Source organism: Bufo bufo, chromosome 1 (genome assembly GCF_905171765.1).
Source record: "Bufo bufo chromosome 1, aBufBuf1.1, whole genome shotgun sequence".
NCBI classification, from domain to species: domain Eukaryota; kingdom Metazoa; phylum Chordata; class Amphibia; order Anura; family Bufonidae; genus Bufo; species Bufo bufo.
Window position 1 is genome coordinate 541,962,197 of NC_053389.1, and position 17,801 is coordinate 541,979,997.

The following is a 17,801-nucleotide window of genomic DNA, read 5'->3' on the forward strand; positions in this document are numbered from 1 at the left end:
ATATATATATACATACATATTAGGGGTTTTCTTTTTTTTCCCTTCACCTTAGAGCCTCTACAGTTGTAGGCCAGTGCTGTATAAGTCACCAAACTAAATCTCAAATACACATGATGCTGTTTCTCTTCTGAGTCCTGTGGTGTGCCCATCCAGCACTTTACGTCCACATGAGGTGTTGCCGTATTCAGAATGAAATGGGTAACAAATTATGTGGTCTTTTTTCTCCTGTAACCCCTTAAAAATGAAAAATCTGGGTCTAAAGCAACATTTTCTTGGAAAAATGTAATATTTTTTTTCATAGCCAAGTGTTTTTAATTTCTATGAAATGCCATTTAGGTCAAAGTGCTCACTACACCACTTGAACAATTCATTGGGGGTGTAGTTTCCAAAATAGGGTCACTTTTTGGGGGTTTCTGCTGTAAAGGTGCCTCAAGATCTCTTCAAAGAACCATTTCCACAAAATCTGCACTCACAAGCATATGGCCCTCTGTGGCAAACCCATACAGCAATTAACAACCACATATGGGGTGCTTCCACATTCAGTAGAAACTACATAAAAATTTGTAGGGTCCATTTTTCACCCCTTGTGAAAATCATAAATCTGGGACTAAAGCAACATTTAATTGGAAAGATGAATTTGTTTCATTTTAACAGTCAAGTGTTTCTAAATTCTATGAAATGCTGGTGGAGTCCAAGTGGTCAGTACACCCTTCAATAAATTCCTTGAGCAGTGCAGTTTGCAAAATGAGGTCACTTTTTGGGGGTTTCCGCTCAAAAACCATTCTTGCTAAATCTGACCTCTAATAACCGTATGGCTCAATTTCCCTTTGGAGCCCTGCCATGTGCCCAAATAGCAGGTTACGACCACATATGGAGTATTGACATGTTCAAGAAAAAATGCTTAACAAAATTTGGGATGCTTTTTTTCTGTTACCCCTTGCGAAAAGGAAAAATGGGGGGTTTATGCAACATGTTATTTTTAACTTTTATACCACGTGTTTCTAAAGTCTATGAAATGCCTGTGTGGCCAAAAAGGTCAGTACACCCTTCAATAAGTTCCTTGAGGGGTGTAGATTCCAAAATGGTGTAAAAATTTTTTGGGTTTCCACTGTAGAGGTACCTTAGGGTCTCTTCAAATGTATCATGGCACCCTAAAACCATTCCAGCAAAATCTGCCCTCCAAAAACCATATGGTACTTCTTCCCTTCTGAGACCTGTCATGTGCCCATATAGCAGCTTACGACCATATATGGGGTGTTTCTGTAAAACCGCAGAATCAGGGTAATAAATATTGAGGTTTGTTTTGCTGTTAACCCTTGCTGCCTTATAAGAAAAATAGATTAAAATCTAAAATCTGCAAAAAAAGGGAAATTTTGACATTTCACCATTTTTTTTCATTTCATTTTTGTTTAATATGTAAAGGGTTAACACAGTTTGTAAAATAAGTTTTGAATTATTTGAGGGGTATAGTTTCTACAATGAGGTCATTTATGGGTGGTTTTTACTATATGAGCCCCACAAAAAGTGTCTTCATAACTGAATTAGTCCTTAAAAAGTAGGTTTGGAAAATTTTCTTAAAAATTACTTAAAAAATTCTAAGACTTCTAATGTAAAAAAAAAAAAAAGAAAAGACATTTACAAAATGATGCCAACATAAAGTAGCCATATGGTGAATGATCATTAATAACTATTTACCAAATTTTACATAAATTTTTTTTTTTTTTATAAACGTGAAACAAGTTTATTGCTAACATAAGTAAAGTAAAAGCATTATCACATTACAACATAAAGTGACACGTCAGATTTGCAACATTTGGATCGGTATTTATCTGTTTCTGCAGTATAGTATTGGGAAGAACAGCTGGCACAGTATTCAGGGTGGCAGGATGGGCTGTTGAAAAGATGGGGAGAATGATAGAAAAGTATATGATGATGATTGGACTCTTGCATGAATACTAATCTGTTTATTAATATGCAGATGAAGGAATCTGGACACATCAGACCATGTAACCTTTTTACAGTATTCAATGGACCAATTTTCATGATTATGTGCCTGCTGGTATATATATTTTTTAATGGAATCAGAATATATTCATCACTTTTACAACTGAACTGGGCCAAGGACAGATGATGTGTGTTTTACAATGAGAAAAAGGACACCACTGGGATGTGACTATAGAAAATGACACAATAGTCACCAGTCTCCTGTGGCTCAGCTTTTACATAATTTACATTCTGAGACGGTAAATGAAAGCAACCCTCCAGGTTCATTCTTAACAGTGCTCATTTGCATGAATATTTCTGACCATTACATGATGTTTAGCATTTTTCTCAATGGTGGTTAATTAGTCTGTACCCCTGTAATGAAAATCAACTTTCCGTGCACTGACTCTCTGGTGAGCTTGTTCTAGACTCTGGCCCTGACTTATGAAACTGGTGCAAGGGAAAACTGGTTTAGTTGTGCATAGTAACCAGATTCCATCTTTCATTTTACAAAGGAGCTCTGAAAAATGAAAGGTCGTTGCTATGGGCAACTAAGCCAGTTTTGCTATGCACCAATTTTGATAAATGTACCCTTTTATGTTTCTACACAAGAGCCAGTATGCAGATTCAGAGCTGCATTCGATTGGTCTCAGACTACTGCAGACACCTTATAGACACTGTAAGCTGGGCTGTAGTAACAAATCACAGTTTGGTCCTGAACAACACCCGGACCACAAGCACTGCAGAAAATAAAAAGGAAGTAAATGCCACCTGTATCTAAATATTCTTCAAGGGGTTGTTTCACTTGAGCAACTGGCATCCATCATGTAGAGGAAGTTATTACAAGGCACTTACTAATGCCTATTTGGTGGCCAGGACCATGGGAGTGCACATAGGCTGCAGCTTTTACCTATAGTGTGCAAGCACGGCCACCGCTGATGAATGGCAGGGTGGTCCTAACCATGGAAACTATCAGTGTATAATGTGATGGAAAAATGAATCCAGCCAGCGAAGGAAACAATATGGACCATCACAATACAATAGTAAGTGGCTTGTATTAACTTCCTCTACATAGTAAATGCTATTTGCTGAAGTGACGCAACCCCTTTAAGCTACAACTAGAACAGTTGCATTACTCAAATAAACATGTCCACTTTCATGTATGGCTTCATTCATGAGTCGCCTTCCATTTAAAGACATACAGAAGAAACAATATTAGCTGCGTTTAATGACAAGGTCAAATAGGGTTAAGGGATCGCACATTTTAAGATGCAAACGTTCCAAGTTGAATTATGAGCCTTCACAGAGATGAGATGACAATCAGTACCAGATAAAATAGTTTAATGGAACGTAATAATAATAATATGAGCTTATCATGTCACCCTAGTTATAGACAAATTTTACACCAAATCAACTACTTGTGCTGGAATTTCTCTTCCTCTAGTGAATCTTTCAGAATAGGCTGTCCATCTGACATGAGAATAAATTACAGATGCTCAACTCCAACAGTTGAATAACATAAAATTAAATAAAAAAAATGGAAGTCTTAAGGCTTGCTGAAAATCAGCCATATTCAAATCATTAGACAAATAATGATATAATACTGGGGATACATGCTAATAAATGCTTGCAGGGGGCAGCTCCTTCCACTCAATGTATGTTGTGCCTGCATTAAGTTTACATGATAGCCGGGCCGCACAACACTTACTGTTAAGTACTTACTGATAAGTACATCTCACATTACGTTTTCAGTGCAGTTTTCCTACTTTGAAAATAAATAACTTAAAAGGTTCTAAATTGTATCACTCAAGTCATTTCAATGCTGTCAAAGGTGATGTTCACTTTACTATGGCACGCTGGGCTAAATACAGGAGACATTCCACAATGGTACCCGCATCCTCTCCATTAGCTAGAAATGAGCGGCTTTCAGCTCTGGAGGAGAAATGAATGTATGTGCATTCATTTAAAATGGGCATGCCGCAATCTTCTAGTCCTCAAACAGCCATGCTGCTGGGAGAGTGTAGCTCTCACAATGATAATAGCCGATTATACTCTGCTCCCAATATTCAGCTCCGATCAGTGGGTCTCAATGTGGGAAGGGGTGTCACCTTTACATTCCGTGGTATCAGATCTAAAACTCCTTTTATGTTTAAAGGGCTAGCCATTAATATAGTTTGGCTTTCCTATTAGTGTATTACTAGTAAAACAATTGAGCACTAATAAGAAGCATTTGCAAGAGAAATTCTTGAGCGAATAAAGATCTTGGCAAACTTGGCAGAACAGCCATTCGGTAACATGTCCTTCCTAGGAGCCTTCTTGAGTGACATCATTTTAAAATTGTTTGCAGCATTTACAGCTGTCAGAGCAGAAAATCTCCTGTGCGTGACAGCTGCAAGGAAAAAGCTATTTATTTTATATATGACACTACACATACCTCTCAGTGCTGAATTCGCCAGATAGGGATATGTAATGCAATGGATAAAAGACACTTCCTCAAGACTGCTCAGAATCAGATGTTTTCTGACAAGTATGGTCAGAGAAATTAACTCAATATACAGTGACAGACACAGAAATAAAGTGCACAGTTAATTGCCTCTGACCAATTCCAATAGGATTCATCCAAAACACAGGAAATGAAGACATTCTGAAAAGTGTTACTGAAGTACAATAATAATTTGAGTGGTTTATAGGTGATAGTTGTATGTAGTATTCTGCTGTATGCTTGGTAAAATATATTAAACATAGCTCTTAATAAAATCTTATTAAAATAATAGGGTGACAAAAAAAGCTGTCCGATGGCCGTCAAATGGTTAAAAAAACTGAAATAAACATACTCACTGTGCTGATACACTGCTGCTGTCCTGATCCTCGTTGCTCTCCACTTCCTGTTGTATCTCAACTCAGCAGGAAATGGCTATGAACGCCACTCAGCCAATCATTGTCTGAGGTGGGTCATCGTTGCAGTCAGTGAATGGCTGAATGCATTTCCAGCTGTATAAAGACATCAATAAAAAGTGGAACACAGGAGGGGCCTGGGCAGTTTCAGAGTGGCAATGGCTTGGTGACAAAAAAAGCTGTTGGATGGCCATCAAATGGTTAAGTAAACCTGAAACAAACATACTCACTGTGCTGATATCCCGCCACTGTCCAGATCCCTGTTGTTCTCCACTTCCTGTTGTATCTCGACGCAGCAGGAAATAGCCGTGAATGCCATTCAGCCAATCACTGTCTGAGGTGGGTCATTGTTGTAGCCAGTGATTGGCTGGATTCATTTCCAGCTGTATCGAGACATCAATAAAGTGGAGCACAGCAAGGACCTGGGCAGTTTCAGAATGGCAATTGCAGGGAATCAGCAAGGTGTTTATTTCTTTTTAACCATTTGATTGCCATCCAGCTTCTTTGTACTGTGATATTCCTGATATTAGTCATCAGGTTTATTTAGTCACCATAAATAATAAGGCAACTTAAAAGTATAAATAAAGGTTCAAGCAATGATGTGGTTAATATATTATAAGAATTTTAATGTTTACTGTACTGTACATTTCACATGTTCCAAATAGTTATTTTCAGAAATACAAAGATTTGAAGCTGTGCAGGTCTAATTCAATCTTGACACACCTATCAAAACAATCACATGTCATGATGATTTGAATCACAGGCGGGATGACATCATTATTCCTACTGCTACTTTGTAAATACAATTAAAAATATGCTTCTTTGGTATATGGCATGTTCATGTCTTAGAATAACCTACAGAAGAATTGACACCTACACCTATTGAGTAATGGTTTTATGTTGCTTCCAGTAAATTTTAGCACTGTGATAAAAATGGACAAAAAAAGTATTTATAATATTTATAGATATTCATATAAATCATTAATAAGGAGGGGGCATCGCTCAAACGTTGCACATGATGAATGAAATATGTTGTTATTTCTTGTAGTGATTTGGAGCATCTGCAAATGCAAATTTTAGTCTGTAGGCTTCAGCTAAGAGGACGCTGATATCTTCATTCCCCCAGTGGACTGTTGGCAGATTCTGCAAAAGTATCAACAAACCCTGCAAAATATAAAAAAGGAAGATCTTTAAAGAAATGCATCTATAAAGCCAGGGTAATTCACACATACAGTATTCGTACCAAATTTCTTACATTAGATAAACAGCAGAAGAGATCCGATATTATTCGCTGCAAACCCTGTACTAATACCAACATATAAATATCTACCTAAACCTAAAAAATATCACATATAAAAAATTTGGGGTTTTCTGGTACTTTTATATTGCTAACCCATCCTCAGGACAGGCCCTCAATATCTGATCTGCAAGGGTTCAACACCCCACACCCCCGTTAATCAGCTGTTCTGCAGTAGCTTTGGCACCACACGTTGGTTACTGCAGCACTGCTCCCATTCACTACCGTGGGGGTCGGTATTCAGTAACCAGCTCCATCCATAACACAATGGACAGAGCTGTATAAATCTGGTGCCACAGCTACTACAGAACAGCTGATTAGTAGGGGGTGCAGGGTGTCGGACTCCCAGATATTGGTAGCCTATTCTGAGGACTATGAATATAAAAGAAGTGGACATTCCCTTTAAGCGGTTTGGCAAGCTTAAAAAAATATCTGTAAATGTTTTTAAATAACAAGATATAAAACTTTACTCATGCTCTTCAATTAACAAAAGGTGCCTAGGTATCTAGTCAGACCCGATACAAAAGCTTTACTTCTGGCTTGTGCAGATACCATTTCCTGTCACAGCACGGGACCTGTACGGTGTGTGAAGCAGGCTTACTGACTGGCTCATTTCAATAGGTAAGTCAGTCCCCTTCTCAGTTCATGAATGAGTTGTAATGAGATGGGGGCTTAGATATTGAAATGAACCAGTCAGCCAGCCTCATTTTGGGCTAATATTTCTTCAATTGGCCTTTATTAAAACATTTTCTTTCAGTTTTTGTGATACATGTAGTTTAAAACCAGTTTATGGCATTTTCAGACTATCCCTCCTGAGTTCCCTCAGCTGATGGCTCATGTAAAGCCTCATCTCTGATCTCCTGACCTCATAAACACTAATTTAAGCCATATCCTTATTATTTTGGTAAGCTTAGCTATGAGTGTTTATGAGGTTGGGAGATCAGGCTTCACATGAGCTGTCAATTGAGGGAATTCAGAGGGATAGTGTGCAAAAAGACTGCTTTTTAACCGAATGTATGAGGAAAAACTGCTGAAAATCTGTAATAAAGACCAGCTGAAATTTTTTTCCCCAGCTAAATGAATAAATGAGTAAAATGCCATCATAAAAAAAATTGCCCATAAGGTGTCCGTAGCCTTTAAGATACTTTTTCTGACCTGAGGAACCCTTGTAATATAAGGAAAACCAAGTTAATGCATAAAATTGCATGAATGTAAAAGTAAAAATAATTTCTAAGATCAACACTACAGCTTGTGGTCATGCAAAATACATAAACAGATTAGACAATGTTTAAACTGACATATGTAGTATTTTTTTTCTACATATATCTGCATGACTATAGCAAATAGAAAGGCAACAAGATCCCAGGGGACACAAACAGAGTAAGCATACACACACGTGATGACATACAGGCTATGGTACACCTGCATGTTACACCAAATCTAGCAGTTTTTCTACAACAGCCTATGTCTGCTGAAAGATTTGCTGGACAAGCACTGGATATTATTATGTAGTCTCCTAAATTATTCCTTCAAGAGATCCAATTCTGGGACTTCACATTAAGTGGAATTCAAATTTACAAGATTTTTATTAAAAATGCATTGTTCCCACTGAAATGTGTCATTTCCCTACGCTAGCAGAGATTAGGTGAACTATATTGTATGCTTTTATAGTTTCCAGTCTCACTATAATTTCAGTCTACTATTGAATGATTTCTAAAATCTATGCCCACTTTGCTAAAACCAGATAAGAAATAACTTTTCTCTTTTTTCAGAGTTTCGTTTTCAATCCATTTCACTTTATATTACTATGACCTCTATAGTTCTAGGGTTGAATGCAGTGCTCCGGCATTATGGTAACTTACTGACTAAGCTACACACTCAATTTCAAAATCTAATTTAGGGATCCAAGTTCAGTAGATAAAGGGTGAATGAAACTGTCAAGACCTCGGTCTTATAAAATGTTAAAGAGATGAAAATTCTATTTGTTTGACCTTTGAAGATAGTAAGGCAGGATCCTGAAAATAAAATCTGCTAAGTACATTTAGGTCTGCTTTTATGATCACCTCAATTATCGGCAGGACAAAAGACAAAGAAATCTCTTTGGCAGGACCTACTAACCTTTCTAAAGCAACAATCAGATTGATATGTTAGCCTGGTCCACGCATAGCTCACTTGTGATTTCAGAAACAATACTACTAAAAAGGCTTCTTAGTACTTGGATCAATGATCCACATCATGATGTCTCCTACATATTATACTGTATCTCATATACACTGCTTTAGCCTTAAAAATACAAAGATGCTTCACTTCAAACTATAAATCCCTTGCATCACATGATAGCATTACAAATACCATGTTAAATGGGAGAATTTGGCTCACTTTGTGAGGCACAGAAACTATGCTATATATTATTTTCCATCCTTTTCCTGTCAGGACCTTATGCACTGGGCAGAATGTCTGGTATTCATTAATGCAAATTAGAAAAGTAGCACATTAAATAGGTTGTCCAGCTTTTTAAAAAAAGCTCCCCATGGTATAAAAAAAACTAAATAAGTGAATACTAAATTTAGCATTGACCCACCTCAACCACTGATCCACCGATTAGCTGAGCTGGCATTTCCAGCTTGTCAAGCAGAACTTTTAAGTTGTAGTTGTAACCAGGGAGTCTGTCGGGATTTCATGCTTCCTGTAGTTCAGCCAACATGAAGCTCCTGACAGATTCACTTTAAGGCAAATATTCAAATGTGCTGATCTTTGCTACAATTCTAATGATCTAATGTCTGCTGGGTGAGTATAACCGGCTGATCTCGATGGACACAATATTTTGAGCGTCATTGAACTTTTAAAAAACTTTTGATATGTCCTATTGACGCATCAAATGTTTTGATCCGTCGTGGGTCTGAGCTCTGAGACCCCCATCAATCATATGAAAGAGTAGAGGGAAGTCCCGCATACTGCATTCTCTCTCCTTGCTGCAGGAGGCATGCACAATAGAAAGGCTATGGGCCTATCTCTATTCCCTCTCCAGCAGCGAGCAGAGAGAGCAGGCTACGTGATTCTCGCCCTCCTCATTCTAGCGATCAGTAGGGTGTCTCAGCACTCAGACCCCCCACTGATCAAAACCTTTTATATATCACTAAGATTTATCAAAAGATTTTTAAAAGTTCAGTGACATGTTAAGTATTCTGTATTGCATTACTGAACATTACACTTTGCCTTTCTGTGTGTGAATTAGGGTTTATTCATTGAACCTCACAGGACTCTGAGGCACTGTAGGGGTTAACTCCCTTTTTGCTCTGTGTACAGGTGCTAGACTGTGTGGTGCTGATTAGCCCTGTTATATATGCTTGACTATGTGTACCACCTCTTGGATGTGCAATAGGTCTCAATAGATCTGCCAGGTCACACTGCCTGCTGGAGCATATACTAGAGCTATAATCTGTTTGTATATCTCTGTACCAAGGCTGTCTGTCATCTAACCTACCCTGTGCCTGTGACTAGGGATGAGTGAATCGACTTTGAATGAAACATCCAAAGTCGATTCACATAAAACTTTGTTCCAGTACTGTACAGAGGAGGAGCTCCGTACAGTATTAGAATGTATTGGCTCCGATGAGCCAAAGTTATTGCTCTGCGAAGTCTTGCGAGACTTCAGACAATAACTTCATAAATTAATTTGTACTGTAAAAAAACATTTCCTGAACTCTGGTTCGGTTCCAAGGTACCACTCGGGAGATGGTTTTTTACAGTACAAATTAATTTATGAAGTTATCACCCGAAGTCTCGCGAGACTTCGCAAAGCAATAACTTTGGCTCATCAGAGCCTATACATTCTAATACTGTATGGAGCTCCTGCTCCGTACAGTATTGGAACGAAGTTTTATGAGAATCGACTTCGAATGTTTCAGCCAGAGTCGATTCGCTCATCCCTACATGTGACCTTGATCTTTTTGCCTATATTCTGACCAAGTTTCATTTGCACTGGCCCTGCACTGTCCTTGGATTTGCAAGTACTCTGTCTGCCAGACCTCATCTTGGTTCTGTCTGTTTGCTTTGTCTGTTCCTCTGGTGGTTTGCACTAGTGTCTCTGAACCTCCATAGGTTAGCTCCCAACTAACCCGGGACTACTCCAAGAGGTAGCAGCATGTTGGCTCTCCTGAAGCAAAGACCAAACCTAAATAGGGGTTAAAGGCTGAAAACCAGGGGACTGCCAGGACAACACCCTCAGGAATAGTCCAAAGTCAAACCAGTCATGCACAGGCCACGGAATCAGGAGCTACTCCTGCGGTATCTGGACTTCGTTTCTGCCCCCTGGATGTTTTGACAACTTCTGTACCTGATTCTGCTTTGTCTGAACTGACTACTGAAAAAACTATGTCTGAGCATCGGCTGGATTTTGTGTACCTGTTCTCTCTTTGCCTGAACTACTTTGCTAGGCTACTGTGAGTGTCTGAAATGTCTGGATTGTTTTGAGAAGTAACATTTTCTGCTACCAATAAGAATAGTATCTGTAACCCTGTATATGCCTCGAATTTGGGCTTCTCTTTGGGCTTTCTTTTGCAGAAAAGGGGTCCTTGGGATATAACCAGCCCTGCTATATATGTTTAAATATGTGTCTCTGTGCAATAGGTCTCAACAGATCTGCCAGGTCACTCTGCCTTCTGGAGCATGTACTAGAGCTATACTCTGTCTCTGTACCCTGTCTGTGTGTCTGATATAACAGGCATCTGTCAGCAGATTTGTACCTATGAAACTGACTGACCTGTTGCATGTGCACTTACCTAAAATCTCTCGCTGAACCACATACTTCAGTGTCCAGCACAGGCGCATTGTGATACTTTAGAAGTCAGGGCTAGGCATGATGATGTTTTTACTGCCTGGCCCTGTCACTCTCAAGAGAGCAGAACCTCTAGGTGTAATGGCAATGCCCCCATTTTCATCACCAATGTGATGGGACTGACATAGATGCCTTCAACTGCCAAGCGCACATGCAACAAATCAGCCAGTTTCATAGGTACAAATCTATTTACAGATGCCTGTGACCTTGACCTGTTGATAGGCCTGTATTTTGACCTACCGTATTTTTCGCTTTATAAGATGCACTTTTATCCCCCAAAAGTGGGGGGGAAATGTCAGTGCGTCTTATAAAACGAATACTAGCGAGCGCTTCCATTATGGAAGCGCTCACTAGTATGTATTAGGAGCGGGGAGCGAAGTGCCGCAAGCGCAGGTAATATTTACCCTCCCTGGTCTGCGCCACGGCTCCTCTTCAGCTGTCGCTCTCCCATCTTTCTGGTCTGCGCTGCACTGTCCTGACCCCGTACAGATTCAGGACGTAGTGCGCACACTATGACCTGACGCTGCACGCAGTCATGTGACAGTGCAGCGCAGGCCAGGAAGATGGGAGCGCGACAGCTGAAGAGGAGCCGCGGAGCAGGACAGGTAAGATGATTTTTTATTTTAGTCTGATTTGAGGTGTAATGGGCTATTCTGAGGTCTAGGGGTACTGATGGGCTATTCTGAGGTCTGGGGGTACTGATGGGCTAATCTGAGGTCTGGGGGTACTGATGGGCTAATCTGAGGTCTGGGGGTGCTGATGGGCTAATCTGAGGTCTGGGGGTGCTGATGGGCTAATCTGAGGTCTGGGGGTGCTGATGGGCTAATCTGAGGTCTGGGGGTACTGATGGGCTAATCTGAGGTCTGGGGGTACTGATGGGCTAATCTGAGGTCTGATTGGGGGTACTGATGGGCTAATCTGAGGTCTAATTGGGGGTACTGATGGGCTAATCTGAGGTCTGATTGGGGGTACTGATGGGCTAATCTGAGGTCTGATTGGGGGTACTGATGGGCTAATCTGAGGTCTGATTGGGGGTACTGATGGGCTAATCTGAGGTCTGATTGGGGGTACTGATGGGCTAATCTGAGGTCTGATTGGGGGTACTGATGGGCTAATCTGAGGTCTGATTGGGGGTACTGATGGGCTAAACTGAGGTCTGATTGGGGGTACTGATGGGCTAAACTGAGGTCTGATTGGGGGTACTGATGGGCTAATCTGAGGTTTTATAAGGCTCTGAGTGGGCTGATATGAGGTCTGATGAAAAAACTTTTTTCTTATTTTTGTACTCTAAAATCTGGGGTGCGTTTTATCATCGGGTGCGTCTTATAAAGTGAAAAATACGGTAGTTTTGTCTGCCCTGACCCTGAACTGTCCTTGGATTTGCAAATACTTTGTTTGCCTGACCTCAGCTTGGTTCTTGGAGGGGTGAAGGGAAAAAAGATCCCGGACCAGTGCTTTCCAAATAATGCTTCTTTTATTCAGGTAAACCAAGTAACATGATAAGGAGTCCAAATTACGCGTTTCAGGGACCTGGACAGTATCTGAAAAAGGGACAGGCCATTGAAATGCATCTTATGGACTCTTTATCGTGTTACTTGCTTTACCTGATTAAAAGGAGCATTATTTGGAAAGCACTGGTTAAGAATCCTTTTCCCTTCACCACTCCATGTGTCAGAACGCCAATACCCATTATTGCCTTGACATTGAACTTCATGACCAAGCATGTCCATCTACAACCTGCACACTGTTTCAACACCTATTACAGTTGTTCTGGCTTATCACAACATAATGTGAGCTGCAAATTGTGTTTACCACTCTCCCCTAATACTCAGGCGTCACCCTATACAGCGGTCTGTGCCTTTTTCTTCTCACTATAGTTACACAGCCTGGTTCGGTCTATGTGCTTTGCCTGATCCTTTGCACTGGTGTCTCTGCCCTCCGTAGGCCAGCTGCCAACTACGCCAGCACTATTCCAAGAAGTAGTGGCCTGGTGGCTCCCTTGCAGTGATGACTAGATCCTTGTTTAGGGGTTAATGGGGGAAAACCAGGGAACAGTCAGGATAATGCCCTCAGGAATAGCCCAAAGCCAAACCAGTTAGTTGGCACAATGGTTCCACAGTAGTTCCATTGTCCGTAACACAAAATAAATGTTAAAATATTTCAGTACTATATAAAGACAACAAATGGCAATGTGCATCTTCTGATGCAATTTAATTCTATATCAGAGTTTATTTTCTTATAACTCTGACAACTGCATAGTAAATCTGTCATATTCCATTCTGCCTTTTTCTTCCAGTACACAATAATTGTATGCCTTTTGTTGACACAAGTTTCTTCATTTAGTCAAGTGACACTTTAGAACTATCAGTTAATTAATAACTACACCGTCTCATACTGTTCCAGCAAGTACATCTTGGCTTGATGCTGATATATGACTCTGTCAGGTCATGTATGGTCAAAAATCTGATAGCAATTAAATAGCAAGGGAGACATTTATGAAAACTGTTATGCCAGTTTAGTAGCATTAAATTGTTGCACATGCGACAGTTTGCACAAAAGTTTGCAAATTTTGGCTCCCCACGCCACTTTCAGAAGTGGAGTGAGAAGTTGGTCTGTTTCTGAAAATAGATTACTTTTAAGATGATGATGTGCGACAGTAGTAAATGTCGCAGCCAGTTGTAAAGTATGCCAAGTAACCCCCCTAGCATACAATCACTTAAAATGGTGAAACCACATTATATGTGCACCAAAATTATAAAACCTGTACGCCTTCTGATAAACGAGAAACCAAAGGCAGCTTTAATAGTGGTAGAAAAAAAATGTGCAATCGATAAATGCCCCCCAAATCTATAAATAACTGGGAAACTAATTTCTAGACATAAATATGTGCATGTAAGAAGCAAAATGTCAAGGCATTCATATTCTTTCTCTTTTTAGTACTTTCTCTTTTCTGCCCTAGAATAAAGTCAGTGTGCAGCGTGTATGGAGGCACTGAGTGATATCACAGAAGCAACAATCACATATGAGATCTCAGACATACAGAGATACAGTTGGAGACTCAATACAACTTAAGGTCCCCACACACATTAGGTAAATATGAGCCAAACATTACTTTTTCAGCAGCATCTAAAGTGTATAAAGGTCACAAGACTCTCCCCCAAAGGCAGATTTTGGAGGAAATTAAGATCAGTCATGTTGAATTTCCACAGTTCCAGTTCTTTGATGACAGAAGTGTTAAGCAACCACTAGATGAGTCTCGAAAGGATTTATGCCCCTCTACCCATTGAAAATGCATGCTTTGACAAGCATGCATATGGATGAGGAGTCGGAAGGAATAGCTGTTGGGAAAACAATCATTCATCTAACAGCTACTGTATACATCTTTATAGGCATCTAGCTTTAGAGGTACATCAGTACTTGGCTTCTTACAAGACAGAGCTCGGATAACTTCACAGTAACTGTAAAGAGTCCTGTACCTGTGTTTATCACAGGACCGGGGCAGACACTTATCCACTGGAAGGTTCTCATTGAATGAATGACTGCGACTGCAAGCAGAGATCTTAAAAGCATATTGGAAGATTTTCACTATACCAAGAATCACCTGTATTTGCTAAAACCAGAATACCCCTATAACAGTATGATGCATTCTGAAAGATAAATTATATTTTTCTGACAAACCCATTTTTCAAGGATCATAAAAAATAAAATGGCAAATTACATTTTTTGGACCTGTTTTAGCAATATTATAGCAGTAACTTCCAGAATAAGAAGTATATTTATAAGTCCATGATAAATGGAACTGAAAAGTCCTAACAAATGTAAGAAGGAAATGTGCTCAGAACAGTTACTACATACTAACTAGCAAGGGGCTGTACCGAAGACAGCATCTCCCAAGTATCAAAAAATGATGTATAGTTGGAGAAGTGAACTGGGGCAGGTGTCCTGGGTGCTGGTTGCCATGTGGATGCCATGAAGCCAATGTGGTGCCACCAGGGTTTTTAAATACAGGTTGAGGGCAGAGAACTGAACTATTGTCCTGGGTGAAGGAAAGCCTAGCTAAGGCTCATCTTAAAAGGTCTTCTGTCCAGCATGTTATTTATTAGGGCAGGCACTGAGTGTATGTGGCCACTTGGGAAGCATGTGTACCTTGATTAAGTCAAGTGGGCCCCGGCATCTTTTCAGGTTTGCCTTGAATATTGCAGCTAAAGCCAATCTGTACCATTTTATCTTTTCCAAATTAGATATTTAAACAGCATTTATGTAACATCTTAATCTGTTAAGGTTTGCTGTGGACAAGCACTCGCTGCAGTACAAAAAGTGGCCAGTCCTAGGATCTTAGTACTGTCCCATCATCATCTATGCGGAGAGAACGCGATAGGAAAATAAACTAAAATGTCTGTAAATGAAGCAAAAATATACTTTTGCGAGAAAAACAAAAACTGTTATACACTGTCCGTGATTCTATTTTCTATAAACTGTTAACAGCCATGCCACTTATGTCAGCCTTACGTCTTTATTAACAGCAGGAGTTTGGAAGCAACTTTGGATGTGAAACAAGTGATGCAGGAATTGAAAACCTCCAGCGGTGACTGATAATGATGCAGGAATGAAGTTGGTACAAAATCTTAGAATATAGAGACTATGTATAATATACTGGCCTACATTATTATGGCTAATCACATGTAGACATTGAAAATTACACTGGTTTCACATTTAGTATGCCAACAAAACATCACAAACAGTAATTAGTTTAATATTTTGCATAAATACTACATATTAAATGATGCTTGACCTATGTCCATCATACCCAAAATATACTGTACTTAGCATATTGTTCTTCCATACTGCATATAAAAACACAAATTTCCCCTAAAATGTAAAACTCAATTTTCAATGTCCTCCAAATGCAAACTAGGGTGCTACCTTTCCATAAAACCCTCTTACAAGTATTAGAATAGATGTATTACATTCTGATCATGGTAGCCATCAGTTTAATACTGCAGTCATATAATTAGCAGGACATAATGAATGGGTACCATCCTGATCACCATCAATGAATGTATCAAAGTACTCGTAACAATCAGGACAAGCTGACGAACAACCACACAGGCCCCATTCATGATGCCATTTACTAGCTACTATTAAGATGGTATGAACCAATTAGTACTAATTTGTATTTTATTGTTTGCTTTTACATAGTGAATTTTTTGAGCCTATATCTTGTGACTCTTTATTTAGTTTATTGTATAAAAATCCATCTGTTACTTAATTAATGGCACATTTAGAAATCTTTTATTTTAAAACATTATTTTTTTTTTTTTAACAAAGTCAATCACTTATGCATGTATTCTTCTAATACACGTTTTTATAGGGATCTTACTAGCCGCACCCACGAGAAGTTGGCTTGGCACATTATTGTTTTATTTAAAGCATTATTATAGGGGGTCCAAGAACCTGAAATGTATTATCTATAAGAAATAAAAGGATTATTCCAGCTATAGTCTTACGGCTGGTTGACTGTTACTACAATACAAAGAGGTAGATTTATCATCGCCCAGCGCAAATTTTGTGGCATAAAAGCGTCATAAACACAAGGGTCACAAATGGCGTTTCTGTGGGGTGTGGGCAGTGCCAGCTGGCTCGACACATTTATCTTATTTTGCTCCTGCTTTCAGGCCCAAATGAAGACAGAAATCTACAGCAGCTTCGGATGATGTGCTTAATATATGACGTCATAAAATAGGCGCATACTCCAGCAATGAAGAAGATATCCAAGACCAGCATAAACCACCAGTCTTTGATAACTCTCCCCCAAAGAAAGTACTCTTGGCTTATTCTTTATTCCACTGTTGCTACTTTAGAGACTATAGTGCCTCCAATTGTCTTAAGCTACCCACAGACAACAGATCACAGATCGTTTACTTTGGAACGGCAGGACTTTTGAGCATCCCTCTTCTAGAGGATACTTTTATTTGCTGATAGGCAATGGCACATGCGTTTCACCCTTGTCAAATTTAAACCAGTATGTACTTCCAGCCATGTTTACACATGGTGAGTTTGAAGACATTGAAGATATTTTACAGTTGAACTTTCTTGTAAGATGTCTATGAGCACTTACTCAACACTTAAAGGGTTAGTCCATCATTTAGAAATGAAACTCGAAAGAAGTTTGCAGGGTCATTAAACACTGTAATAGAACAATAATGCTACATCCAAAACCTGCAGGATTACATTTTCTAGTCACACTGCTGCCCTCTTGTCAGTGCAGTAATAGTGGATTGTCTTTTGCAGCAGCTCCTGTGCGTAGCAGAATACAACTGCCATGTTGCATTGATGACATGTATTCCAGGCTGTTCTTCCGCTGTATTCCCTTACAATATTTCATACTGTGCTCCTAAACACTGAACCTCTCATATTAGTTCCCAGTTACAGCCTCCTATAACCCTTAATTCTGGAACTGAGCATGCTTGACCAGCAAGCTGAAGCTGAACTATGCAGGTTGTAACACCAGAAAATGAGCCATAAACATCAGCAAACTACTGAAAAGATTTAAAGCGTACCTCACTTTAAAAAAAACCTCTGCATTAATAAGTTTGTACAGTGTTTGTACATAAATAACACTATTTTGGGCCAGTATATTACTTGTATCTAATTTTTATATCAGTTTTCCTCTGTGCATGCTAAATGTCTAGTTTAAAGTTCTCCCAGAGATGGTGGATGGAGACTAGTTCCCATTCACTGCACACAGAAAGTAGAGGCCAGCCTGTTTCCTAACCTTCTCTTTCCCAC

At 39.4% G+C, this 17,801-nt stretch overlaps 1 protein-coding gene across 2 annotated transcripts in view; it reads right to left on the reverse strand.

Moving 5' to 3' along the window:
- Positions 1-5,478: 5,478 nt before the first annotated feature.
- The window catches only part of TBC1D22A (TBC1 domain family member 22A), a 741,029-nt gene continuing 728,706 nt past the window's right edge, over positions 5,479-17,801 (reverse strand). For both annotated transcript variants that reach the window (XM_040412231.1, XM_040412223.1), the window contains one exon: positions 5,479-6,042. In XM_040412231.1, coding sequence (XP_040268165.1) covers positions 5,914-6,042 — 129 coding nt within the window. In that variant the 3' untranslated portion in view covers positions 5,479-5,913. The remainder of the gene's footprint in view (positions 6,043-17,801) is intronic.